Source organism: Endocarpon pusillum, assembly GCF_000464535.1.
Source record: "Endocarpon pusillum Z07020 unplaced genomic scaffold scaffold6867, whole genome shotgun sequence".
NCBI lineage: Eukaryota > Fungi > Ascomycota > Eurotiomycetes > Verrucariales > Verrucariaceae > Endocarpon > Endocarpon pusillum.
Window position 1 is genome coordinate 89,377 of NW_006916615.1, and position 26,315 is coordinate 115,691.

A 26,315-nucleotide genomic window follows, 5' to 3' on the forward strand; every position below is an offset into this window, starting at 1 on the left:
CCGCAGGATCATACTCATACACAGCCTGTACCCTTTTGCTATTCATAGTTCTGCTCTCGGCTTTTGTGTTCCCGGTACACAATGTTCTTTTGTTATCCAGATGCGGCCGTGGAAGGATTGCTAGGGATTGTGTACCCTACCAGGCCACGAAGAAGGCTCTCACGTCCATCTTCCTTCCGCTCAGCTAAGCAAACAGACGCTAGGCAAGATGAAAGCTCGCTATGAAGGTGGTTACATCAGTGGGAACTGATTCATCGAAATTCTCGGACTTCAGGAGAATGGACGCTGGCGGCTGACGGTGCGATGGGGGAGACAGTATGCCCTGATGAGCTTCTAGCCATTCTCAATGCTCTAGCTACACAAATTCAAGCAATCTGTTGTGCCCACATCTAGGAGTAGATACAGCTTGCCCAGCCCGTTCCTGAGTTGCATCGTGGAGCTACTATAGGCTACTATATGTACTGCCGTTTACTTGCCAATAGAAAAAGAAAGAGGCGGGTCCATAGATGTGCTGGCAGCTTGGATGCTGCCCTGATATCAGTTGTTCCCGCTTCAGATGGAACTTTAGGATGTGAAGCTGCCCTTGCGAGCCGGATCTAGTTCCTGGTTTTCTAAGCAAGATGTATGTTACGGATTGTTGTCTTCAGAGTCTTTTGGATTCTTAAGTCGTAGACACGACTGAGTGTTGCCGTCAGATCAAGGTGTATGCAGGCTAGTTAGTTAGGAGTGAGGTGGTGTGGAGCACAGCATCGGCGGATGCAGCCAATTTGAAGCGCATCGCCGCATGCCAATCTCAACGTCATCAAGAGTGCGCATCAATATGCAGGATAGATCATCAATTTGTATCTAGTAGAAGATTGAACTATTCTTGATCGCATTGGAAGAGCAAAACTTGTAATCTCCTCTTGAAACAATCTTAAGATCACCCAAGCCGACTTCGGCGTTTTGATTTCATTACAATGGCGATGCTAGCACTTAGATACACAATTCTGGCAATTTTCATCTCTATATTTTCGAACCCTCTGCTCGTCTACTCGAAACAAGCTGTGCTGAAGCAGCATAGTGCCGACAGTCCGGACTCTTCGCTATCACCTCCTGCGTTGACGTATATACCACCTGTAGGCCTTGGACTATGGCTTTCCAAGGGCTCAAATGTAACATCTACCATCCCACTCATTTGCTAGTCTTTGATAACTAGTCATGTAGGCAACACAAGCGGTGGAGTCCGCGCTCAATGCCGGGTATCATCATCTTGACTCGGCTGCCGCTTACAGTATGTAGACATGCCAGATCATAATCCACACACACAATTGATGAGAATGAATGGTTCACGGCTGATGTCCGCGTCCACAGACAATGAAGAATATGTCGGCAAGGGCATTTCCTTGTCCAATCTTCCTCGCTCTTCTTTTTGGATAACATCCAAACTCTGGAACTCTGCACATCGACCCAGTGATGTACGGCCGGCCTTGGAAAAGACGCTCTCCCAGCTCGACGTACCTTACCTGGATCTTTACCTCATGCACTGGCCAGTTGCTTTCAACCCCGAGAAATCTGGCAGCGTCCTCGACAAGGATACGTCCATCCTGAACACCTGGCGAGCTATGGAGGATCTCGTCCGAGCCGGCCTCACAAAGCACATCGGCGTCTCCAATTTTGCCAAACACGATGTTGATGATCTGCTAAGTAAATGCGAGATCTGTCCCACAGCTCACGAGTTCGAGACTCATCCCTACCTTCAACAGCAAGATTTCGTAGACTTCCACCACAGAAACGGGATGCAGATAATCGCTTATTCGCCACTGGCCAATGTCAATCCCATCTATGACTCCAAGAACAAATTAGCACCCATACTGGAGGATCCCTTTTGGGTGGAATTAGCCAAGGAGAAGAACGTGACGGCTGCACAGGCGATTCTTGCCTGGGGCATCCAAAGAGGTACGGTCGTCATCCCCAAAAGTGTCCATGAAGGGAGGATTATCGAGAACTTTGCGAGTCAATATGTGCGATTCAGCGATGCGGAGATGGAGATGGTTGCCGGGCAAGACAGACAGGCAAGATTTAACAATCCATCAAAGGGTTGGGGAGTGGATCTTTTTGATGATCTGGATGGAGTGTAAGATGTTTCCCATCGACCCCGCCCAAAACAGCAAACCATTCCAACTTCTCAACCTGGACCAGAAGTGTTCCTGCTCATGTTGGATGTTTCTCAAACGTGGTGGTTCCCTCTTCCAAAGCAAAGGATAATTAGTTGAGAAACACCTTCGGCACGAACGATGCTCCTTTAACAGGTTTCCAGATTGCAAGATTCAATACTTAGCAGGATGTGCGGTGGCCGACTACTCGGGTCAGCAAATAATGCAATCCTCCTGAAAATCGTGTCAGAAAGGCTGAGGTGGTTGAGGTGTTTGTTGATTGAGCAAAGATATGTCAAGGCTTACTGAGATAGATGATATTTTAGCTATTAGAACAGCCTCGGTCTGACGTAGAAAAGACGAACAAAGAGCAAGATCCAAATATGGGTCAAATTTTATTCCAACTACAGGAGGTATGAGACGTCAAGAAGACTAGTTATGGCTGTCAGAAGAAGCATGAAATTGTAAATAGTGACTTTATATGAAGGAATTCCCGTGATCGTCAATTACTGACGTGGTCCACAAGCTCGGAACTTACAAGTACCTCTTTGGTTCCTTGGTGTGCCAAGGCCGTAGGTACGTGGAGATCGGATGACGCGGAAGGGGCGCAGGCTGTGCTGCAACAGCCTGATCCATTATTATTCATGAGATTGGGGGCTGTTTGACGACATACTATGTAGTATGTGCAAGTATCCAGCAACACCTTTTTGCGCCGCAAAGAACAGCCATCATGACGGAAAGTCGCTGTTAAGTCAGCCTCTATCAAGCTCCCCAAGTTTCAATATGGCAACACCTTAGGCAGGCCTCCTACCGAGAATCCGAAAGCCCTCCGTCCTCGACGACTTCAAGCCGATAGCATATCACACCTCCCTCTCCTGGCTGTGAGCTGAGATGGCAGCGGATTATGGCTCAACAGCACGCGCTCTGTCGCTTCCTATCTCGCCCACCCGCACGTCCTCCCCAAATTTCCCTAGACCCCCATGGAATTCTCGCCGCAGTCAATCTAATGGAGCGCAAGGCCGCAGCCAGTCCTCCCTCTCCTATCGCGACCGTTTGATCAATAATGCCCAGAAATTCCACCGGCGGGGTGTCAGGATCTATGAAAAGTTATCACCGCTTCAACGAGGTTTGGTGGTAGCGGCAAATCTTATCACCCTAATCCTGGTAATACTTTTCTTCGTCTACAACGAGAAGATCTTCGGATTTCTGAAACCTTATGCTGTTTCTTGGAAAAAGACCACAGGCGGCTGGATCATCCTTTGGTGCCTCACGTTCATCGCGGCGTTCCCACCTATAATTGGCTATTCGACCTGCGCAACCTTAGCTGGCTTTGTCTACGGTGTTGGTGAAGGGTGGCTGATTCTCGCATCTGCCACAATCATTGGCTCTACTTGCTCCTTCCTAGTATCAAGATTTGTGTTGCAAAGATATGTCCAGCGCCTTGTCGCTAATGATAAACGGTTTGCGGCATTGACTTTGACCATGAAGCACGATGGTCTTAAACTGCTTTGCATGATACGACTTTGCCCGCTTCCATATTCATTATCGAATGGCGCAATCTCAACCGTTCCTACCGTTCATCCGTTGATGTATGCACTGGCCACTGCCATCGTCTCTCCAAAATTACTTATTCACGTCTTCATTGGAAGTCGATTGGCCGCAATTGGGGAAAGCGGAGGACAAATGAGTGCTGGGGCGAAGGCACTCAATTGGACCAGCATAGTTGTGGGCGGTCTGGTTGGCGCATTCACTGGATATTATATCTATCAACGGACCATGGCTCGTGCTCGGCAACTTGAAGCAGAGGAGGATGCCAATGTACGGGATGCGGTTACTCATACCGGACACCCACCAGCTGAGTTTATGGACGATCCTGAAACACAAGCTGCTGCTACAGTCCTCGCGCAACCCGATGATGGGGTTGACTTCTTCGAGGAGGAGTCTAGCCCAACCCGGCATGACTATAGAGACGAATTTACGGATGACAACGATGTCTTTACTGAAGGTGATGGGGAGGAAGACGCTATAGATATGCATAAACAGCAAGTCAAATGAAGCAGAGAATGGGGTATATGCAGCATTGGCGCACCTGACGCATGCACTTTTTGGCTGTTATTGGGCTGGTAAGGTACCGGGGGAAGAAGGATAGACATAGAATTGTTGATTAGTGGTCTGATCTCAAAGGCATGCACTTGCATCCGTATCAGGCAGCGCAAAGACTCCCAAATTCTTTACTTTGAGTATGACATGTCTTAGAGAAATACTTCGGTACCGTAATGGGTTCCGAGGGGAAGTTGAGTCTTTGTCTGAGCGCTTGTCATGGTCGAGGCACCATCATAAAACTTCTTGGTGGCGAGGTTTTACTTGATATGTCACCGCCTTCATCCACCGTCTCGCCACTTCCAGCTTTGGTGAAGCTGCGCGAAATCAGACCAGCGCCAGCCGCCTTGATTGACCCTCGTACTGCGTCTTCTCATGTCCCTTGTCTTTGGGCGATAGCACCCTTTCAAGGCAAAATTCGTAAACATCTCCGAGGTGGCTATCACATCCTTCAGCTATGCCCTGGCTACACGAACTAATGTACTCAAGCTTCGACAATACGGTCTGGTCTTTGGTCCCCAAGTTAAACTAGCCTGTTACCCAAGGAGGCTCTTGGGCAGGATTGATGTCAAATGTGCAACCCTCCCTCTTCATCGCCTCCAGGCTCACTACAGTGGCCCAACCTAATCAGCCTTTGGGAAGGCATTCTACCGCCAGGTACAGAGCCGGATAGATATTGGTAGCAGTGCAATAACGCAGTGTGCCACCGGGGTAAGATGCAGCCAATGGCAAGATGGTTCTGCTCCACTAACTCCCGCTCCGACGAGGGAACACATACGTAGTACTACGTACGTACACTTCGAAGCGCATGCGCGCAGTTATGTGGAAGGTCGGAGCCGAAAACGCAATCTTGTCTACTCCCGCTCCCAAGATCGTCGGCACGGAGCGCACTAAGTTACCGCGGTGAAACCCACTTAAACCCAACCCGACTTTCTACATTCAATGGATGACGAGCAAGTTATGTCGAGAACTGAGCGCCATGTTACACGGTATCCGAAGAGCGGAAGCTCTTCTGTTCAGTAATCAGCTCCCAATTTGAGTCTGCTTGTCTGTGGCTTGATGGGAAATTTCAGTAAAGGCAGCAGATGCTACACCATACTTGAGGTCATCAGCTCGCCAGAGTGTTTGTAAAAAGACTAGCAACGGCTCGACCCTTCAGGCTCTGACTCTGTATTGTCTCTAAGTACAAGGCACAATCTGAAACTCCACGCCCAAAGAGCCGAATCGACGATTAAAAATGCACTCAAGATTAGCACTATATTGCGGGGCAATGATGAGCTCGACCAACGTGGTATGGTTGGAGTATGCAATGCAACAGCTGAATCCCATCACGGGCGGAATGCGGTCCGTGACCCCGCTCGAGAGCAGCCAGACGTTGTCCCTGCGGCTGGCTGGAAAAGTCCATTATGCGGCTGTGTGGTCGGATACAAATGACACACCTGGCAAGCACAAGATACATTGTGATTCACACTAGTCCTACGATAGGTATCGGTACATTGCCGATGATACTGCATCTCTAGACTATCGAGAGCAATTCTCCTGTTCCCTTTACAAACACGAGAAGCCCATGACTGAGCACGCATATTCCCAGCCATTGCATTCAAGCCCTCGTATTCAGATTTGATACTCTTTGGAAGGCCAAAACAAGGGTGCCAGGATGCTCAAGCAGAAAAGTTTTTGTTCCATCATTTCATTATAGAAAACAAGAGGGGAAGAGGAACGTACGGCCTGCGCGGCTATAGCTTCATGAAGCCTCATTGGCTAAAGGTGTCTGCAAAAAGAAGTGCGTTTCGACCCCATCTTTACCGATCAAATCGCCGATCGAATGACGAAATATGAGGTGACCTTGACGAGGAGCACAGCACAGGATTATCCATGTCTGATGGACACCTACCTTGTCTGATCTTGGCCCTTCCTGATTCCCTATCGTCCTCGATAATTGATCATCCAGACCTCTAATACTTACTGCCACGCAATTTGTTAGAATATCACGACATTTAGGTCGTGGCGTCGTCCCTTTGTACTCGGTGTTGTTCGTCTTGCAAACATAATGTACCTACAACTAGTATCGATCAAAGATTTTCCGTCATCTACTGAACGAAATCGTTCATTAGCTGCCGATGCAGGACGCTTCATTTCGAGTTTGGGACCTGACCCTTGTTTCATCAGTCGGCAATGTATTGATTGGAACACAGCACAAGAATCATGCAGTGGTCTCTGCAACATCAGGCATTGTGACTCTGGTGCTCACTACATGAAGACAACAAGCCTACAGATCGTATATGTGAGCTGTATAATCTAGAGTAGGTGGCACCACTTCCAAACTATACTCTATTTACGAAAGGCTGAAAAGCATGTCTTACCTCCCCACTTCTCTTACTAAACGTATAGAAGGAATAGGAATGAGAGACTTGTGGATTGAAAATCTATAAAGACTCGTGTCCATACTGACATTCTGAGGAGATCTTACCACCATTCTACTCATCTTTAAGTGTCCCTCATCCTTCACTTTCAGACTTTCGGTCTTTCAAACGCAATTCAATCGAGATGCATATCCTCCAGTCTTTACTGTCAGCCGCAATCCTGATCGCAGGCATCAACGCTGCTCCCTGCGAGAATCCGCCATTCGTAGTGGCAGGTTGGGAAGGCCCAGGGACATACCGAATTACGAATGTTCAGGGTCGCACCAGTGTTGATTTGTTTCAAGGACAAACTAACATCGTTGGCTGGCAAACGTATTTTTATGATTCAGTTTGTCGAGCCATTACAAGAAGATGCCTAACCAAATTGTCAGGGACCCTAACACCAACAACCAGAAGTGGATAATTACCTCTATTAATTCTGGGGCTAATACATGGGCCATCCTAAACAACGGTACCCGTGGTGCTATAACTTCGAATGGATGTAAGTGTTGTGAAAATACAATTCTACATATCAGAATAACTTGTCCTCCTTCTCTCTTTGGTATCTCTATATTGTGGCTAACGTAGTCTGTAGGGAATAAACAAACTACAGCTCAGCCACTTGACACAAACAATCTTTCTCAGCAGTGGACAATCGAAGAGCTAGGAACCGGCGGTGCTGTAATGTACGTTCCCTCACCCCTTCATTTACTAAATATTTCTTCGGTGCATTGGAGCACAAGACTTACTGCTAGCAATAGCTTTCATAGCGCTGCTAGCCCAAACGACGTCCTTGACCTGAGTTACGGTAACCCAAACAACAACACGCCAATCGTTACCTACTCAAGGAGCGGGAGAGAGAATCAGCAGTGGGTGCTTGAACTTTTGAGCCGTGATACCGTCAGTGACAACTTGCCTCCACGGACCAAGAATGACCAGATCTCTCTCACGATAAACGTGGGACTCTAAGGATCTCCAATACGAAACTGTACCGTTTCGGCCAAATATGAAATGATGCCGGAAGTCGAGCAGGGCCATCATTGACTCACTTCTAAGGAGTGTCATTGGTTTTGGAAGGGGGCCACCAGTTGCAACCATTCATATTATCAAGGGTTCGCACCTCTCTCCGTGGCAGTGAGCAGTTACTTAGGAATTAGCTTTGTGTCTGATCTTTTTTCATTGATCCCCAAATGGGGCCTAATAGGAATACAATCGCTTGTTAGTCTAATGATTTTCATTGTTCAACTATCCAGATGTTAAGCCTTGCCCAACGGAGAAAAGACACCGACATAGTCCTCTGGTCTTTCAATCATTTCTAGATATCTCATGCTCAGTCTAGCTGCTGGTGAGGCAGGCCTTAGCCACATGTGCACGCCCGAACTCAGCGTGACCATAGACTAAGATTGGCTGGCTCGCCTTCCGACCTCTTCAAGCGTCCGTTCGTGGTGGAAGTGATGGGTGCAAGATTCGACAAGCCGGCCTATGTCTCTTAATTTCCCGTTGTAATTTCCTCGCGTGCTAATGATTCGCCTGGACCGTACGATACAGGACACGGTCAACTTTGGCGAGTTGCAGGGCCTCGCTCGGGCCGCTGACGCTCCACCGCAGGATGACAACGAAGAGAGGAACACGGGTGGGGCCGGCATCCCACCAAACCTGGGACGTACACCCACTTCCCCCGGAACCGGTCGACAAGCACTAATTCTTGCCACAGCTCAACCGACACAGCCCCTCGTGACAATCCGGGTCTGGAAGCACGAATGAGAGCCGAGGGCCTCATGATGACCGAGGAAGCCGAACCAAGAACATCCAGGCCTGAGGAACTCCGAAGAGAACAGGATGGCCACCCGGATGCGACGGCCTTCCGTCTCCGTCTTCAGGATGGTCTAACAGTCAGTCGTCGACGAAATGAAAGAGGCAATTGGATGGCCTCCATCTACATGGACTCGAGGGTATGCCGTAATTGATGGGAAATCGATATCTGCCTGGCTCTGGTGATGGCGGTCCCCGCACACGATTAACCTCTCTGCCCTGAAGGGCGGACCTCCTGACACGCTTATCGAATCCGAGTGTGCATCCAGGAATTGACCTTGCCGTGGCGACAACCGGTCTTAAAGTGTCTGTTCGAATTTTATGCCGCCGTTCTTCTTGAGCTCTGTCTTCGCCAATGCAGCACAGGTCGACGCCTTTGGCCGGGAGCTGAGGTCCGATCATGAGGGAGATGTTCCATTTCGTTCCAGCTCTTCCCATGTTGAACCACCAAAGTCGCAGAGCCAGAGGTCGGGAGATATTTTGGTAGTTACGTGAACGAGAAAATCCTCGGGCTGCAGATCTGAGTGTATAATGCCATTTTCGAGAAGGTACACGATAGATTCAGCTATTTGCCAACACCATTTCCTGCGTAGAGGAATGTCCATTGAAGCGTTCTTCTCATTAATATACTTCCGTGGCTTGCTTCATCAAGGAGCAATCCTTGCTAGATGCCAATGATGTCTTGGTATCCCAGATATCTAGGAATAACGGTCAGCATGATAAGCCCGCTATCATGGCGTTTTGAAGGTGAGCAAACTTTACAATCTTTAGATGGTCTCCAAGCTTCCCGAGTATCTGCCGCTCGACGGAGAAGCTGTGTGCAATCTCCGTAACTAGTTTATTTGTAGCGGTGCGTGCTCTTTTCCCAGACCTGCACGGCAAACTTTCCCTTTGCAACTTGCGGTGCTTACATCCTTTGATTCCCAGTGGCCTACGGCTGTTCTGCGGGTGTTTATTCGCTTTTTCCACCCTCTTTTTCATTTCCTCGATAGTCCCTATATGTAGCGGAGAGCCATTTTATAATTCCTAAGAATGAACATTACGTAGAGCGGCGTAGGGAGGGAAACACACACGTACTATAAGCCGGAAAGCCACTGTTGTTAAGTAAGTACTGCGGTAAGTGGCATAAGTATTGTTAGCGTACGCCAGTGATAGCTAGTTTCTGATACAAGGGTCTGGCGTCCTCCGGAGCTGCTGTAAAGTCCTGACCCCTCCATAATCATAATGATTGGCTCTTTCTGAGAAATATATAGACTAACGTCGTTCCAGTGAAGTACAAATTCGTTAAAGCTGTGTAAAATACCGAATTCCTAGCTTGAAGCTAACAACACTTATGCCTCCTACCGTAGTACGGAGTAAACACCGCTGTGAAGGAATGGGTTCTTTGCCCAGACCAGTGCACTTATTTAATAGAGGCAATACCCGCCTAATATGCCAGACTCAGGACACTACATCACCTCCAACTAATAACCCCTTTTGGTCCTGAACAAGACTACGATGACAAGTACTGAACCTGAGCCACAAAATCCCGTGGCGAGGTAGGTGTTGGACTCAGACGCGCTTACCACTGTTGATTGCTACAGAAGGTTGCTTCTCCTCCATCATTTACTATCTCCATGGGCACGCCTACTTGCGTGAAAGCAGAAATGTCACAGACAGAAAGAGAGTGTGTGATGGGCGATCTTTGTACTTGTAAATATCACTCCAAGCGGCAGGACTGGTTCTGCCAGTTATGGGTGCAGCATGTTGAGCACAACTTTAGCAAGATTCCTCGTGTGTTCTACGGTGTAGAGGTGCCTGGAGATGTCTTGGCATTAGCCATTCACACTCTACTTTTATTTAATAGCACTGCGTGCACTCACAACCTTTTTTTTCCACCGCACACTTGTTCTTCATCTTGATAAACTTGTTTCCGGCCAACCTTCGACGTACTTGTTGTTGCGGCTTTGCAAAGACCGCGACAAGCTGTAGCCCTTCTACTTGATCGGCGGCGTTCTTCAGAGGTAAGCTGAGCTCAGCGAATTTCGCTCACCAACCGCTGACATTTCTTTCACCAGCGTGGCGCTATAAGCAGAAGGGTCTTATCTTTGCTCTACTGAACACCCTGTTTTCTTTTGAAACATCATCATCCAGAAAACAGCGACTCGACTCTACAACCTTTTTCATGGCTCAGCTCCTCAAGAAGTATCTTGCTTCGACCTGAAAGTAAGTTTACTATGATTTTCGATCTTCTACTACAACCCTGGTCTTCCACTGACATCTTCATTTCTCAAGCAGCATGGCCCACGCAGATCCGGCGGTGCCGGCTCAGCCTTCGGGCGCCTACCTTGACTATCTCCGAGCTGAGGTCCCTATCAGAAGGGAATTAGCATCTGAGCTTGTGCGAGATGGTAAGCAGAAAATGCGCGATATCTTGGACATCTCAAAGCAACATGGCGATGAGATCTATCGTGATCCCGAATCCCGCCGATTATTTCTTGGGACTCTTTACTACAGTCGACGTGAGCTATCAAAATCACGCAGTCTTCTTTAAGATTGTAACGACCCTATTCGTCGAGCACAGCTACATTATGGTGCCGTGATTTCACCCAGCCTCGTGATGGACTCTACTAGTCGTCCGTGCTCCGATGCAGAATCTCCCAAATCAACAAAAACAGGTGTCCCACATTCTTCTGCCCCAAAAGTTGCCTCCGATGAGGTTAAACAAGCAGAAGGTACCACAGGCACAGCTAAAATTGACCAAAATACAGGTAAGCTGACATACACCTTGCTGCGCCGTTTGTTTCTGACTAGACCGACAGACACAGCCTGTCTTGCATCGCTTGCTTTCGATTTCGGAAGAAAATCAATGACTATCAAGCGGGTTGATGAGATAAAACTCGCCGAGCAGATGACCACAGCGGCGCTTCACGTGCTCAAGCAAGCTGTTTCTGAAGGAACGGCTGATCGAACCACACAAACATAGCAGCTCCTAGGCAAGGACACTCTTCCATAGAAAAGCCTACGGGTAAGACTGCATCTCAGACACAAGTCGGTGAAGTTTCTGTTACGGCACAGTCGCTACCGCTGTTGCCTAGCCGATAGCTAGCAGCCTTGGCACTATCTGTAAATACTTCTTCTCAGTAGCTATCCTCTAGAGTAGCTACATACACTCATGCCACTGATCTTCAACAGCCTTCTATTGTGCTTCCGCCACAGTTTCCTTGCTTGATCTTTCTGATCCCTGTGACTCAGTACCCGCTCATCACGCAGCACCCAGCTCCTCACACAATATTCTTCAGCCACCCAGCTAAGCTATGGCTAATCTAGACGTGCTTCAAGATTGAAAGGTCCTGAAGAAAAGAACGCCGGGAGAGATGCTCTTTGTCGAAAAGGAAGAGCTCCATGACATGAATCAACCACTCGTTGATCATGAGCCGTACCGAGTACTGTCTCTGGATCTTAATGATCCGGATCTAAGGCCTCTGAACGAGCAGATGATTGATTCTCGAGATCGTGAAACTTCTTCTCATCTTCAGCTGTGAGTTCTTCTGCCGGTGGAGACGGTTCCAAAATTCCCATGTTGTCCAGATTTGGACGTTGTTTTTGAGCCTGGAATTTCTCAGCTCGAGCGAGATAATTGGCCAGATCACCGTAATGAAGGGTGATCACTTCATTCAAGTTGGCATCAGGAAAAGTGGTTGCGAGATTGTTTGCAAAGTCTCGGAGTTGAAAAGTCAGAGATCTAGACTCGAGATTGCCATCATTGTCTCTTATCACATCTTGTTCAACAGCAGCTCTCATCCTCACTGTGTCTTGATTCTGGGATCGTATAAAATCTGGTCGCCAAGCTGCGATCTTATACGCCTTCTTGCTTTCTACCTCAAGACCAATCACAAGCTGAATGTTACCACCAGAGTTGACAATGAGATCCTGAGCTTTCCATCGTAATGATTGAAAGGACTGTGAATATGCTATCTCGATCACAACTCCTGGGTAATAAGAATCTGCGACAGCGAATTGACCATCAGGGGAACGAAATTTGCCTGATCCATAGAGTACAATATCGCGATAACCCAGAGCTTCAATGTCTTGTTATCAAGATGCTTAGTTGTATTCATGAGATTCTTATCAACAGGGTCACTGATTCAATAAAAACCCAGTTGATTGATATCAAAAATACCTCAAACGAACCCACGAAACGGCTTATACAAGGTATTTGTCATCAATCAAATCTATTCTAAAGAGAATCAATGAATAATTTGAATTTTAGATTTTTTGTAAATACTTACCTGAGCTTAGACACATATACCCAAGCCTCAAAATGGGACTCGCGAAGAAATTTCAACGTTTTTGCGTACGTTCCTGGCTGAAGAACAAAGGTAAGGCAGCCTGGACGACCAGCAATCTTCTTGGCGTTAAGACGGGAAAGAAAGTTACGGAGCAATGGGACCGCAATTGTTGTTTCAAAGTCTATGCTGTTGTCGTTGTTGCTATGATCGTCGTAACATGGAGACAGTCTGCTTGGTTCGTGAGATGTCGTTGAAGTCTGAATAGCATTGCCGCCGATGCAGTTGTCAAAATTATTAGTGTCATGCAGCTGCTGAGAATCGGCGCCATATGAACGCTTTGGACTCTTCAGATGCTGAGCAAGCCATTTTTGCAGCTTTCGTTCTCACAGATGATTGACCATTGTTTAGAATTTAACCTACGTCTACTCAGTACTGACTTTATATATACATCCATGATGCAGGAGGTCCGTGTACCTGACTAACTAATGCTTTTTGGAAGGGTCGTCGGGACATCCCGTTAGGCTAGGATCATTTGGGAACATGCCCTCACCTCCAGTACTTGTTGAAGATCCGGAACGAATGGATCGTGCAAGTGGCACATTCAGCGAATCCCCCACCATGGTATAGATCTGATGACCTCAAATTGTCCATGGCCTCCAATATCTTGATCCTTTCGTCTTCGTTTTGTTCCAAGACTAAGCTGTTATGGCGTTGGACAACAGTTCTACAATGAAAGAACTCCTACAGAAGCTTGATAGCGATCGAGAAGCATATCTGACGACTTTAACACAAGCTCATGAGATATTAGCCCGGGCTCTAACAGCATCGAACGTCTCCAGACCCAACTCCCCTCCGGCATTATCTCGCTCTCTGACAGACTCGACCTCACGACTGCAGATACGGAATACGGGATTAACCTCCCTGTTTGATGTTGACAACCCGCACAAAGGTTCGATCTTCACAGGGGAGGAAAGTAGTGACAGCGAAGATGATGAGTCACTATTTGTCCAAGAGACCCTTCCACCAGAGACTTTTTCCGAAGACAAGTTCCGTGGCCATCTCAAACACCACGATTGGGATCAGTGGGCCAGCAAGATGTTGGAGCCGGTTTTGCAGGACAGAGATCTTCTGGAGGCCAGCAACTTGTTTCAAGACGATGGTGTTGCGCAGGACGGGAATGTCTCACAAAGCACGCATGCCACTGTTTACGAGGTTGGAGCAGATGGGGCCGCACTCTTGTACCGTCCAGAATCTAAGGGGCTTTCGCAATCCATATGGCAGAGTATAAACAGCACCAACGCAGATCCCATGAAACATCGTCTTGCTACAGGAAAGATTACGATTGTTAGGGAGCCCTCGCCGTTACTATTTGGTGCTGTTCATCTGACTATGGACCCGCATTTCGACATGGACGAGATTTTCAGACTCTTATCAGATGAATCACCAACACGAGCATATATGAAGGGCTGTTTTGACTCCGAGCCGACGCAGCAGAGATCGTTCGTGTTCTGCTTCAAATACTATACCATAGTCGACGTCGAGCGTGAGCCAATGCCATGGCAAACAAGTGATAAAGATCTACGAAATACCAAGACACATATTCCAATCAGCTCTTGCTCATCAATCGTCGGTCTGTCTCTATCTGGGAAGCCAAGTACCACGCTCAAGAACCGTTCTCGAAGAGCAAAAGCTACCGTTGGCCACGTCTTCGATCCATTCGCGCCATGGCGAGTTTTATCCATCCAATGCTACCCTGATTGGAAGAGCACGGTCGATACTCACGACTCTAACCGTCACTACGTCAATGGTCCGGAGGCCTTCCTGGTAACACTTCTTCAGGAGTACCGCGATGCACAAAAACGCTTTTCAGAGATCGCGCGCCGAGTCACAGATCTGACAACCCCTCCACATGACTTTATGTTCAACCGTGAGACTAGAGATAATCTTCTGTTTGAGGACAACGAATTCACGTACTCAAGACGATATTTTTGGGCCACTCAAACCCTCGCAGTTATGAACGATAATATTCAAGCCATGATAAATGCATATAAGGACACCTTCACTGAAGATGTCTGGACAGGCGAGCACAAATACATATGGCCTGGTAAGAAAGACCAATCCTCTCGGTATGCGAACTGGCGGAAAAGAATGGGGAATCTGCGGAAGCTGTTCGAAGTCGAAATCGAACAATTAGAAAGAATTCTCAACATGAACGCTCAAGAGATCAAGGACCTGAAATCACTCCGAGATCAGCTTTTTAGCGGTACGTCCGTGCGAGAATCGAGAGAAGCTCTTAAGCAAGCCGAAATTACAGTCCAGCAGAACCGGAACATCAAGCTTTTGACGCTTGTGACCATATTCTTTCTCCCATTGACCTTCGTTACTTCTGTATTCGGGATGACAAACCTCCCTTCAGATGAGACCTTTTTACCATTTGGTATTGTCACGGCTGTGATTTGTATACCAACCTACGTATTGATTGGGATATTGAACTCACATACAGGGCAGAGTTCTCTATTAGCGCTCTACTCGAAGATCATGCAAACCAAGTCCAGCGATATGGTCACCACTGCGACCCGTCGTGTTAGAAGCGACATCGGTACCACACCTGCAAATCTACCACCAACGAGCCCAAGACGTCTGTCCCGTTCTCTTGCTACATACGAAGGTCTCGCAACACGATCCGCATATGTCTCCTCACATCCCGCAGTTCTAGAAAGCAAAAATCTCAAGAGAACGTATTCGGAACCACTGCAGCAATCTCCAGACCGAGCAAGTACAGTCAAGTTCAACCTTAGCACGTTTGAAACCAATGCGCCATTGACTGGGAGGAGCACCACGGCGTTGGATCTGGCTGAGTCAGCTCCAAATGCGATACAACAAACGAACCCGGACCCGGGACCACGACCTGACGGTTTACATCGCAGTAGGCCACTGCTTCGAGCTCTATCGGAGAGGTTCGCTTGGAACGAGAAGAAGGAATCGCCGGTGTGATGTTCATCTGCAAGAATCTCCTCTTTGCTCCTGAGGCACACCCGGTATATCTCCACCATCAAGAGACATGGTACCGCTGCCATCACTTCTGGACGCTGCATCCACTTCGAGTTTAAGAGCCCATTCTGCAGGAGCATCAGATCGCAGCAGATCCCTTCGCCCGAAATATCATCACCTGCAACGACAACTAAAAAGTCCATTTCCCCCTTCCTTTAATTAGATACAGCATGAATCTCACGATCTCCATGATTCAGCGGTTCCAGCCCAGGTTTATCTCGGTGCAGCAATGATGGAGGCGTTATTTGTATATCTGCACATCTCGACACCCCCCAGAAAGCGATGCTATCTCGATTTGACTGGGTAGCTAGGTTAGAGTACATCTACATACATATATTGTATACAGCGCAAGCGTGCGATGGCCGCGCAGGTCTCCAAGTTAGAGTTGTCTAGTTAGAGATCATGGAGATATTATCATTGACCGGGTAACTCGGGAACCAGCTTCTTTTCCCTCCTACCGTGTTTGTCTTCTTCTGAACGACCAGTGAGAGCTTGACATCTCGCATCGTGATCTCCGGTCACCCCGGCTTTACGGAAAGGTAGGTAGGTAGGTAATAGGTACTCAGACGTAGCTCTTGATGCAGATGCAGTACTAGGAAGAGAAGACGCTCGATTACTTACACGAACTACGTAGATGCATGCATGCGGTTCAAAGGTATTCACCTTTCTCCGCAGCTTGTAAGATCTGGGATCTGGGATCTAAGATCACAGAACCGTGAACTCGTGTCTGCCTCAGCGGATACAGTGTCTGGGTCTGACATAGGCGTATCTTTAAGCTCAATAATCTGTCCTCATCCTCGTCCTCGTGTCCCGGCGGTATGGTAGATCGAGGAACATTGGCAATCGGGGAATCGTAGAAACTTAGTATGATGGATCCATGAATGGGGCTGATTCAGTGTCGAATATCCTCTCTCGGACGCAGCATTTGGGTTCTTATTTGGTTATCGTTCTTGACTAAAGAGGACTGACAACCTTGGTTTAGGGGGTCCGGTCGGCTGGGCTTTCATTTCCGAGAGGATGTCTTACTCTCATTTCTACGTTGATCTTGATACCTCAGTTTTCCGCACTGTGGGAATGGGTGTATATGTATAATTCAGATTGGGAATGTGAGAGCAGGGATTTAGAAGACTGTATTTCTGCCATTGAGAACTGTGCGCATTGCCCTGTTGAACTCGTCGGTGTCATCGCCGTGGTGGCCTCCACGAATCAACATATAAACCACCCGACAGTATCCATTTCCGCCCTTTTTGCAGTAGAGGAATTGATGCCCCAACCAACGACAATCATAATCAGAGTAATCGATCACCCCATGACGATTTTGCCATCACCGGTCCTCCTGAAGATGCGTTGGAAAGTATCTGACCACCAGGCTACCTCTTTATTTGCCGTCGTCGTTGAAGCCGACATTGTACGGAGGCCGGTGGTACTGACTGGAGTATGCAGGGGGATGTTAGAATTGAAAATGGTACTGGTGCCAGCGTTGTGAGTGGTTGTCTTGTCTGGTGCTTGCTCAGCGGCGCGAGAAGCGAAGCGAGAAGCCATCTGAGAAATCGAAAGTAGGTTCTCAGGCGTCCTGTATGTCTGGTTGGGAATGGTTATGCTTTCCAAGCTGGAATTCAGTTTCTGGGGTGTGCTGATAGGCTCGTCTTCCTGTTGAAGAATGATCTGGCCGTGCGGTTAGCCTTAGTGATGCATGACATGGAGCAGCGGGCTGTTATACCGTTTTCTCATACCGGGGGAAATCCAATTGCATGCGGATGAACAGCAGGCACATGGTCGTTCCTAATCTAGGGCGAGAAATCAGCAAGATGAGCAACAGTCTAGGTAAGATTTTGGCAGACTGAGACAGACTAAGGTAAGAAACATACAATCTCTCTGTGGTTTGCTGGCATTGCCGAGTCCAAGCCGCGGGTGGCTCCCCATCCGTGAAATTCGAGTCGCCCCAGACAGCACCTCCCCAGACATGGATAAATCGATGCACGAGCATCTCAGTGGAAGGCCCCGAGTCCGTCCCACTGGCCTTCACCTCAAGATTGTTACGTAAAAGGAAATTGTGGACGAGTGCTAGGAAATCCACATGTCTGGACGACTTGATTTCCAAGTTCTCCAAGAGCTGAGTGTAAGAATCATCGAGCTGATAACTTTTAAGATTGCGGGTGGCCAACATGTCAAACAATGCCGATTGCTCCTCTGACAGTATCTCCCACACCGCGGTTTCGTCGAGAGCAGCTAGCATTGTGGTAGTGGATAGAATAGGATTGACTGAAGACTCAGAGTAGCATAAGATGGTGATCTGTACAGTCGAAAGTGTCTCTCTACACTTGGTACTGTGGTTCTCGTGGTGTGTAGTAATGTGCTGTTGGTTGATGATATTAGTATGATAATCCAGTGGCGATGCTGCCGTGTTGGTGCACAACATGAAATACAAGGTTCGGTGAGTTTGTGACTTGTGCCGCGTGATTTTGCCACACGGTCCTAAAGTGTTCGACTTTGATTCAGTACCTGAAGCGCATGTCGCGACTTGTGGTTGGTGTTTTTGGACGCCAAAAGAAAGCGCCCTTTTTTTTGGAGTCTGTAGGACGATATCGGTACATGGTTTCAGTGCTTGGAGTGGTAACGATTTGTCCAATGCAAGCACATCAGAAGTAAAATGACTGACACTTTCGTTCCGTGGGGAGGTGAAGCCAACAATGGAACGAGGACAGCGACCCGGGAAAACCAGAATGGGTATGGTACGAAGAACAGGATACAGAAGATGGTATCGAGAAATTTTTGCTTGTCCAGAAGGAGCAATATCAGTGTCTCCGCAAGTACGAAAATGCAAATGTTGGTTGTGATTGCTCGATACTCTTGGGCGAGTATGATCGCCTGATCACTTCTGTGCTGGCAATTTGCCCCTCGGGCGTCCACTGAGATGGTACTTGGCTTGCTGGATGGAAAGGTGCAGCGCTGGGAGCCGATGATGGTTTCGTGTCACAAGAGGCCTCTGGAGAATGCTGGGATAGTCAGTCTCGTAGTTAGTGGAAGTCAAAGAGAGCCGCCAACCTTGCGGGATTTCTTTTGTAAGCGTGCCATTGCTTTCTGCCATCTATTCATTCTCGTACTTGCTCCAAGTAAGCCAAAGTCATCAAGGCTTGCGGATCGTTCTTTACGAAAGGATTGCAACAAATGCACAGCTGTCTTGCTTGTGAAGGCACGGCGACTGCGAACACAAACAGGTAAAGAATATATATAACACGTCATCATGTGAGTACAAACGTGGCTGTGGGGCTTTGGATTTCGGACGATAGTGGCATAAAAGGAAAGGAATGCAACCTTGGAGGAGATGGTACATTTAAAAAGGAAGAACGAACAAGAGAACATAAAACTTTGCAGAAAGCAGTGTGAACAGACACAGATGAAATGGCATGACAAGCTAAAGAGAGCGCAGCGATGATCCTTGGTTTCGAGTTCTTGTGTATAAGTGCGCGGTTCTTACAGAGGTATAGCAGTATGGCATATCCAGTGTCATTGGTGAACCACTAGTGCTACGGTGACTTCGTTCTTTTCTAGGAGGATCGTTGACAGCTTCCATTCGAATCTAGTGGTCTTTTGTTTCGGTCAATTACTTCGTCCGAGCTCTTCCTCTGCCGAATTTTGGCCCACGCTGTACACGGATGAGGACTTCACCTGGTAAACTTCGTATAGAGCCCAGTAGCCCTTCGGGACGACAGCAAATCAAGATAGAATTACGGCTGATTGATGCAGTGGAGTATTCAACAACGTTCGTATAAGCTAGCAAAACCATCGCAGCTGCCTCCTTGTGTTCATTCGGGCCATCATTGTTGCAACGAGCTCCCTCAAACAATAGACATCGCCATGCTGGTGCAGCTCCATCTTCTCGATAAGGTACGATGACATCTGGAAATCGCTGTTGAGTGGCGTCAAAAATCGACGTACAACCTGGCTTATTCAGGACTAGTGGAGCGAGTCAAGAAGTCATGGTGGTTGGTTTATGGTCGAATTGCTGGTCGCCGTTTGTTTTTCGCGGAGACCCATAGGCCGATAGCAACTCGCGTTGTCAAAATCAGCGGGACCAGTGCTGGACGCAGCTTGCCAAAGGATGATTGCACTGTCATCTCGGAAAAGAAGGAACCCCCTGCGTCTTACCACAGGATACAGGTTGCTGCTACTAAAAGTAGCTTGTGCAGCAATCGCAGACAAGCTCCTAGGGATCCAGCATGAGTCTCGGAGCAGCCAACAAACTGTCCCGCAGCGAGCTGTACATGCATAAAGCATGCTGTGAGGTTGCCATTGCAAATTAATATGACGTGAGAAGGTCCTGGTCCCGTCCTCAACGCGGTCAATCAGCTCGGCTATTTAAATTAACTTTAGCGCCAGTATCGGCTAAATGTCGCTTGTTTTCCAGCTTTTATCTTTTGTCCTGGCCCCAAGTGCCTCTCCCAAGTTTGAGGTGAGCAGGATTCACAGACATTCCCATAACGTAAGCACAAAATTAGCTATCCCTCCCCCAATTTGGAAAAGCGAAAACTTCTGGCGGCACCTCGTAATTGAAAAGGGGAATGAGCAGTCAATGTGATCTCCAGGACACTCTTTCCTTGAGCACATTCGGAGTCACAAAGCATGGCAAGGGAAATGGAATAGCAGGAAGACCGCTCGACTGGTTGCCGGAGCTCTGTCTATCATCCGAAATGATACTTGCATGTTTTTCTGCCTCCGACGTGCTGACATTTGCCAGTTGGTAGGAGAACGACAGGTGTACGTACTTCCAGAACAGTAATCCAGAATATAGACTACATAACTGAAACCCGTCTCAGCCATTACATAAGATATTCGTACAGTCCTCAAAGACCTCCACCAGGTACAAACCCCATATTCTCTCGATTATCATCCGTTAATCTCCCCCACTCTAACAATACCCTGAAGAAATACACCTCCATATCTTCTTTCCTCAGCACTTTTCCTGCCCATTCCCTCCCTTGCTCGGCTATCCTCTCCCCTTCCTTCAAATGCGGCTTCATCTCCGCCTTCTTCCCATTCGGCAGTGTTCCGTTGACGCCTGCGAAATATGCCAATGTACTCCACACCGCATGGAGACGCATATCCTGTGGCACAAAATGGTGCCAAGCCGTCAGGCGGTCATCGTACCACTCACGGAACAAGGCAGTCTTGAAGGGCAGGCTGTGCGACTGAAGGAAGGCGAGAAAACGACCTGAGAACCCTGCTCCGTCTAGATCGAAGAGATAGCGGTATTGCCAGTGGGATTGAAAGTCTGTGGGATGGACGAGGGCGAACTCGGCTTCTTGATCAGTGCAGTCGTGGAGGCCGATGCCGCCACAGCGGGCGATTTTGTCGACGATGGCGATGTCGGTTGAAAGATTGAGGGATTGAATAGAGTTACCAGGGATGGTGATGTATTTGTATCGATTCTCTGGTAGCGACTCATCCTTGAGCAAAAGTGTGGCAGTGTCATGGGCAGACGAAGTCAGGTTGTTGGCCATGTGGACCAAGCGCTGGCGAGTCATACCCCGCCATGTATGATCACCAGAAGAGACACCTTCAGATGTTGATCCACGCCAGAACAGGGTGTTCTGCTTAGCCTCGAAAGGAGGGTCTGGATGGCCCGGGTTGTAGCTCTCGATTTCCGGATCGCCAGTTGGGTCTGTGGGAGCGTAGACTACTTTATCCATGTAATTCCAAGCTGAAGGGTAGAGGATGTCATTGAATCCATGAGGTTTTGATTGCGAGAAAATCGGAACCAATGCGTGTGAGTCTTGAAATGCTGCAGGTGAGAGGTAGAAGCCGTGAAGATATGCCATGTCCGGCTGATGGCAAATATCAGCAGACAATGTCCAATTGGAGAGAAACTGGCCCATGGAGTGAGGTGACATGCAAGACACACAGAGGTGGGAGTGTGAATACAGGTCTCGGAGACGGCGTGCAGGTGATGATGAAGGGCAGCTAATGGACCCGAAGTCTAGGAATGTGTTTTGAAATGCCATATCTTGAAGCACCACTTGGCCGTGTCCCTCTTCAATAGACTCCCAGTCATCAGCTCGATCCGCCGACCATGGCTGCTTCCCAGAACGGTCTTCCACGGCACGTGCCAAGTCCCTAAGATGCCCAATTTCGTCATGTGGGACAGCCACCCGAGCTTCATCGTTGAGATTAAAGGCAAGGTCCATGTCAGGTAGGTGAATAGCAAACTTGTTGATCATCGCAGCCACGCCGTCCAACATCCAACGATGGGTCCCGGGGACATTGTCAAACACAGAGGCACTACCTGCACGAATTTTGATGCCTCCAACATCATTTTCGGGAGTCAGTATTAAGGCCTGCGTTGACTGTCGAAGTTGTTCCGGCGTTATCGACCAGAAGGGAAGCATGTCGTTGTATATTTGGTCGTATTGATCCATAATGACTGAATTGCGTGTCATAGCGTACCCATACCAAGCGCTGAAGCCAGGCGGAGGCGTCATACGATAACGTCTTCTATATTGAGCTACTGCTTCCTCGAGATTGTAGCTCTGAGTGGCATAAGACACGTAGTGTTCGTGTTGAGATTTTGCTCTGAATATGAGCATGTCGATCGGGTGGTAGTATGCAGTATTTGGGCGTGAGATGACCGGATACAATATGATGAAAAAAGCGAATAATGTTATGATACATGTGGTAGCGTTCAAGGATCGTAAAAACGCGGATGAGTGGCGTATGGACTGATAGCACACATTACCCACGAAAACGAGGGGGAAGGACCAGATCGATGCTGTACGGGAGACTGGAGGGAAAGGACGGCGGTGGGACCACAAGAATGAGATCGAGGGGGTCATGACGTATATTGTTGTTAGAGTCAGAGTCACCTCAAGAGCACCTAGGTAGATAATCTGATCGATCAGTAACGGATAGCTCTGGAAGAATCCACTTACACAATGGGCAGAGCATATACAAAGAGTGACCACAAGAAGAAACTGCCACAGAAGAGCGAGAATGTGGTTGAAGTCGAATATCAAGCTGATAGGAACGAGCCAGTCTCGATACACTGGTTTTGCGAGGAATACAATGACACCGACGACAGTCCATATCGCCGACGCTGCCTGGAACAGAAACAGTTAGCACGCAAGGCTAGAGCTACATTGTGGTGGACACGCACCAACAGAATAGAGCCCCATGCCAATGCCGTACTCACTCCAGGCTTCTCATCTCTGCTGGGCTTTCGAAGACACAGCTCGTAAGCAGTGATGGCAAGATGACTGTCCAGTAACGCGGTAATAAATTGCATAAACGGCACAGTCCGGGTTTGCCCAACAACCAGAGGACATATGTACGTTGAGGAAAGACCAGACCAGAGCCCAGAAGCTAAATGGCAGCCTAGGGTTACTAGGAATGTGGGTAAGACATATCGATATCTGAAGCCCAGGCACCAGCGTATGTCGAAGGCAGTTTCATATGGATCCTTATCCAGAGGTTGCCCTTTCCCACGAGACTGTGGTGCTTGGAGCCTGAAGCTGTCGTACAATGAGACAACGAAAGGAACGAGAACCTACACCAGTTCTGAGCGAATTATATGATGGGCTTGATCTGTCATGCCATACCTCAAAGCTGCTGACAGTACATTCCGTGGCTTTTAGTATCCTTCGAAGAAGTTCAATTCGTACCACAAGCGAAACCACAGCTCCAGCCAACAGCGCACGGGATGTTATCCTCTGAAATGATGGGGTAGTGTGACGGAGCTGGCTGTCTTTTGAAATGTCCTCCGCCATCGAAGGTGAGGATAAGTCTTCTAACGGCAGATTCGCATTCTTGTCACGTGACTCCTGGTGGGTTCGAAAGAGACCTGGAAATTGTCGACAGATTCCAATCAACGTCACACCCGTGGCAAAGCACAGAAGCACGATGGCATGAATCGCGCGGTCTATACCTATTAGTCTTTTCCATTGAAATCTGTTTCCATGTCTTCCTACCATATGCGATCGACGTCGAAAATGAATGAGCTAGCAATGACGCACTTGATACAAGCCCCCTGAGGACTCTGTCAGGCCGTGCTGTAAGGAATGAGATGGTAGCTACACTGACCAGTATACTGCCCTATTAGGCTGTGCCATGACCAAGAGGCCCGTGTCGTGCAAAGAATGCAGTCTTCTATGAGGCATACAAAGATGCTCGAAACATATTTATATAGGAGGCAGAAACAGATGGTACAGCAGCCAATCAGCATTTCTTGTATCAGCCGCCATGAAAAAAGGTCTTAAGCGACTCGGTTTCTTGCGTGATCTTGTTGTTTCTCGATCTCCACAACATCACCAAAACTTGCAAATTCGCCTGCTAAGAATGCCAAGCCCAATCAAGCAACTTGAAATTTCCTGCACCCGGAAGGCTAAATGATTAGGTGCACTACTAAGCTTCATGAATGGACTCTGGTACGGAGTATTATCTAGTAGCTCATAAAGCAATATTGACTGTCACTCAATTCGCCTGCATCACCACGTGGATCTGTCAATCAATATGCTGCATGATGTCTTAGTGAGGGGTCTGACACTGCAGCAAGAGGGAAGAGCAATCCTACCCAGACAAACCAAGAGAGCCAAGCGTACACAATTGGACGCATTAGTAGTAATAGTACTCCGTAGTCTAGATGCCGGTGCGCTGCCTCTTCCGGTTTAGCCCCGCCCGATCGGGCAACGCGCCCACTCGCCGCTTGGCCCGGGTATAAAGAGCCCGCTGCTCCTCCATCTCCCTCGCCGTCTCTTCCTTTCTGTCTTCTACTCCATCCTCTTCTCTCGCTTGCCTCCTAGCTGGCCTCTCCTGTTGGCTTCGCTAGGCCGCTGACCGGCCTTCCCTTTCCACCTTCGTGCTCTTATTCGACGCTCCCCCTGCCGGTTGATCCAACTGTTGGCCTAGCTGTCGACGGCGATCTGATATATAGCCCACTTTACCAGAATTGGTGGCTGCCGGTTTATGCGATAGGCCCCATCGGCATCCTGCTCTTGGAATCTCATCTCTTCAGCCACCCCTTGACCAACATCTCCCTTGCCTGAGGCACCGGCATCACCGTAGTAAGATCTGGCGTCGCCGGTCTCTCCTCCTCGATGATCATGACGTGTCAGCCTTCAGAGATCCCGTGTTAGCTGACATGACGCTACAACAAGACTAATAGTGAAAATGTCGCAGTGCTAGCCATGTTACTCAAGCGGCATAGCGGCGACAAAGCAGATTTAAAACATATCTAGTGAGACATGCAAGAGATAAGTAGTGTGCTACATTACCTGAGAATGCCTTTATGTCTAATTAGAAGCCACTTAAATATTAGAGTCTGTCTTAATAGCGAATTTAAATAAGGGCTGCATAAGATCCGGTCTAGCTAAGAATGTAATAAAGCTAATAAGGAAAGCATCTTAATAAACGTCTTAAGATTTATCTTGCTTATTTTCTTTAATTATTAGAATCTAAGTTTTGAATAAATAAGAGCTTATATAAGCGCATAATAAAGCTAATAAGTAAAATGTTACTTGTCACGTTGGAAGCAGGCGACGAGTACGCGAGATCTTCAGCCCATATTGAGTGCTATCCTAAGACTGCAGAGCCGACGAGGATCGCACTGGGGTCGCTACTATATAGCGAGCATCCCCCTTACTAACACGTAGTGCCAATCAATACCCGGCGGCCCTAGCGCTAGCGGCCAACAAGCATGACAGCTGTGACATCACCCCCCCCCTCCAGAAGGCTCGACATGTCCTCATGTCTGATGAGAAAACAACAGCAGAACAGCAGCAGAGCAACAGCACAACAATAGCACAGCACACCGACCTAACATATCCTCCTGCCACATGGTTACCAGTATCTACTGATAGTAAGGCCTATCTCTTCCCACGGCAACCTTCACCCAGTCCTCCAATCTCTGACGCTGTCCTGACACGACAGCATCAACGCCGGCCTCTATGATCGTATCGAAGGGGGCCACAACCGCCACTGATACTATGGGCACCAACGTATCCTGATGTGTGGCGTTCTCAGGCCGGGTGATGGATGGCTCTGCCTTCTTCGCCACCCAGTCCTCCAATCTCTGACGCTGTCCTGACACGACAGCATCAACGCCGGCCTCTATGATCGTATCGAAGGGGGCCACAACTGCCACTGATGCCATGGGCACCGACGTATCCTGACGCATGGCGTTCTTAGGCCAGGTGATGGATGGCTCTGCCTTCTTCGCAGAACGCTTTGACTTTGTAGGCGTAGTCGTAGAAATGGGAGGCGTAGATACAGCATTTAATCATGCCATAGCAAGATTATACTTGGTGTTAGCTAGTTCTTCTTATAACCGTTTACGCTCCTCTCTTAGTATTAGTACTTCTTACTTAAGCTTATTCTTAACAGCCATAATGTCGGCTTGTTTCGCTTCTATAGTGTGCTAGCGTCACATATAGAGTTTCATCATCATTTTTTTTATATATAAGCTTTATTTTATACTTGACTCTATAATTAATCCTGTTAATTATAGTCTTAAGGTTGTTTAAGACAGCCTTATTATTCTTATAATATAGTTCTAG

At 48.1% G+C, this 26,315-nt stretch overlaps 9 protein-coding genes across 9 annotated transcripts; 5 read left to right on the forward strand and 4 right to left on the reverse strand.

The window, feature by feature from the left end:
* Window positions 1-959: 959 nt before the first annotated feature.
* Window positions 960-2,120, forward strand: EPUS_07262 (uncharacterized protein; the record flags this gene model as incomplete). Its single annotated transcript, XM_007807414.1, has 3 exons — window positions 960-1,154; window positions 1,207-1,273; window positions 1,354-2,120. 3 exons carry the CDS (start codon window positions 960-962, stop codon window positions 2,118-2,120), a joined length of 1,029 nt encoding a protein of 342 aa, XP_007805605.1.
* A 906-nt stretch (window positions 2,121-3,026) lies between these two features.
* EPUS_07263 (uncharacterized protein) lies at window positions 3,027-4,190 on the forward strand (the record flags this gene model as incomplete). Its single annotated transcript, XM_007807415.1, has 1 exon — window positions 3,027-4,190. The coding sequence occupies one exon, from the start codon at window positions 3,027-3,029 to the stop codon at window positions 4,188-4,190; it is 1,164 nt and encodes a 387-aa protein (XP_007805606.1).
* Window positions 4,191-6,782: 2,592 nt separating this feature from the next.
* On the forward strand, window positions 6,783-8,604 carry EPUS_07264 (uncharacterized protein; the record flags this gene model as incomplete). Its single annotated transcript, XM_007807416.1, has 6 exons — window positions 6,783-6,970; window positions 7,030-7,139; window positions 7,233-7,323; window positions 7,399-7,594; window positions 8,186-8,300; window positions 8,366-8,604. 6 exons carry the CDS (start codon window positions 6,783-6,785, stop codon window positions 8,602-8,604), a joined length of 939 nt encoding a protein of 312 aa, XP_007805607.1.
* Window positions 8,605-10,727: 2,123 nt separating this feature from the next.
* EPUS_07265 (uncharacterized protein) lies at window positions 10,728-11,414 on the forward strand (the record flags this gene model as incomplete). The annotated part of the gene is made up of 3 exons (XM_007807417.1): window positions 10,728-10,950; window positions 11,008-11,199; window positions 11,251-11,414. 3 exons carry the CDS (start codon window positions 10,728-10,730, stop codon window positions 11,412-11,414), a joined length of 579 nt encoding a protein of 192 aa, XP_007805608.1.
* A 476-nt stretch (window positions 11,415-11,890) lies between these two features.
* On the reverse strand, window positions 11,891-12,232 carry EPUS_07266 (uncharacterized protein; the record flags this gene model as incomplete). The annotated part of the gene is made up of 1 exon (XM_007807418.1): window positions 11,891-12,232. One exon carries the CDS (start codon window positions 12,230-12,232, stop codon window positions 11,891-11,893), a length of 342 nt encoding a protein of 113 aa, XP_007805609.1.
* A 1,193-nt stretch (window positions 12,233-13,425) lies between these two features.
* EPUS_07267 (uncharacterized protein) lies at window positions 13,426-15,714 on the forward strand (the record flags this gene model as incomplete). Its single annotated transcript, XM_007807419.1, has 1 exon — window positions 13,426-15,714. One exon carries the CDS (start codon window positions 13,426-13,428, stop codon window positions 15,712-15,714), a length of 2,289 nt encoding a protein of 762 aa, XP_007805610.1.
* A 1,359-nt stretch (window positions 15,715-17,073) lies between these two features.
* On the reverse strand, window positions 17,074-18,007 carry EPUS_07268 (uncharacterized protein; the record flags this gene model as incomplete). The annotated part of the gene is made up of 3 exons (XM_007807420.1): window positions 17,074-17,436; window positions 17,492-17,558; window positions 17,640-18,007. 3 exons carry the CDS (start codon window positions 18,005-18,007, stop codon window positions 17,074-17,076), a joined length of 798 nt encoding a protein of 265 aa, XP_007805611.1.
* A 2,608-nt stretch (window positions 18,008-20,615) lies between these two features.
* EPUS_07269 (uncharacterized protein) lies at window positions 20,616-23,050 on the reverse strand (the record flags this gene model as incomplete). Its single annotated transcript, XM_007807421.1, has 2 exons — window positions 20,616-22,865; window positions 22,922-23,050. The coding sequence occupies 2 exons, from the start codon at window positions 23,048-23,050 to the stop codon at window positions 20,616-20,618; spliced, it is 2,379 nt and encodes a 792-aa protein (XP_007805612.1).
* Window positions 23,051-25,609: 2,559 nt separating this feature from the next.
* EPUS_07270 (uncharacterized protein) lies at window positions 25,610-25,936 on the reverse strand (the record flags this gene model as incomplete). The annotated part of the gene is made up of 1 exon (XM_007807422.1): window positions 25,610-25,936. One exon carries the CDS (start codon window positions 25,934-25,936, stop codon window positions 25,610-25,612), a length of 327 nt encoding a protein of 108 aa, XP_007805613.1.
* Between the last annotated feature and the right edge of the window lie 379 nt (window positions 25,937-26,315).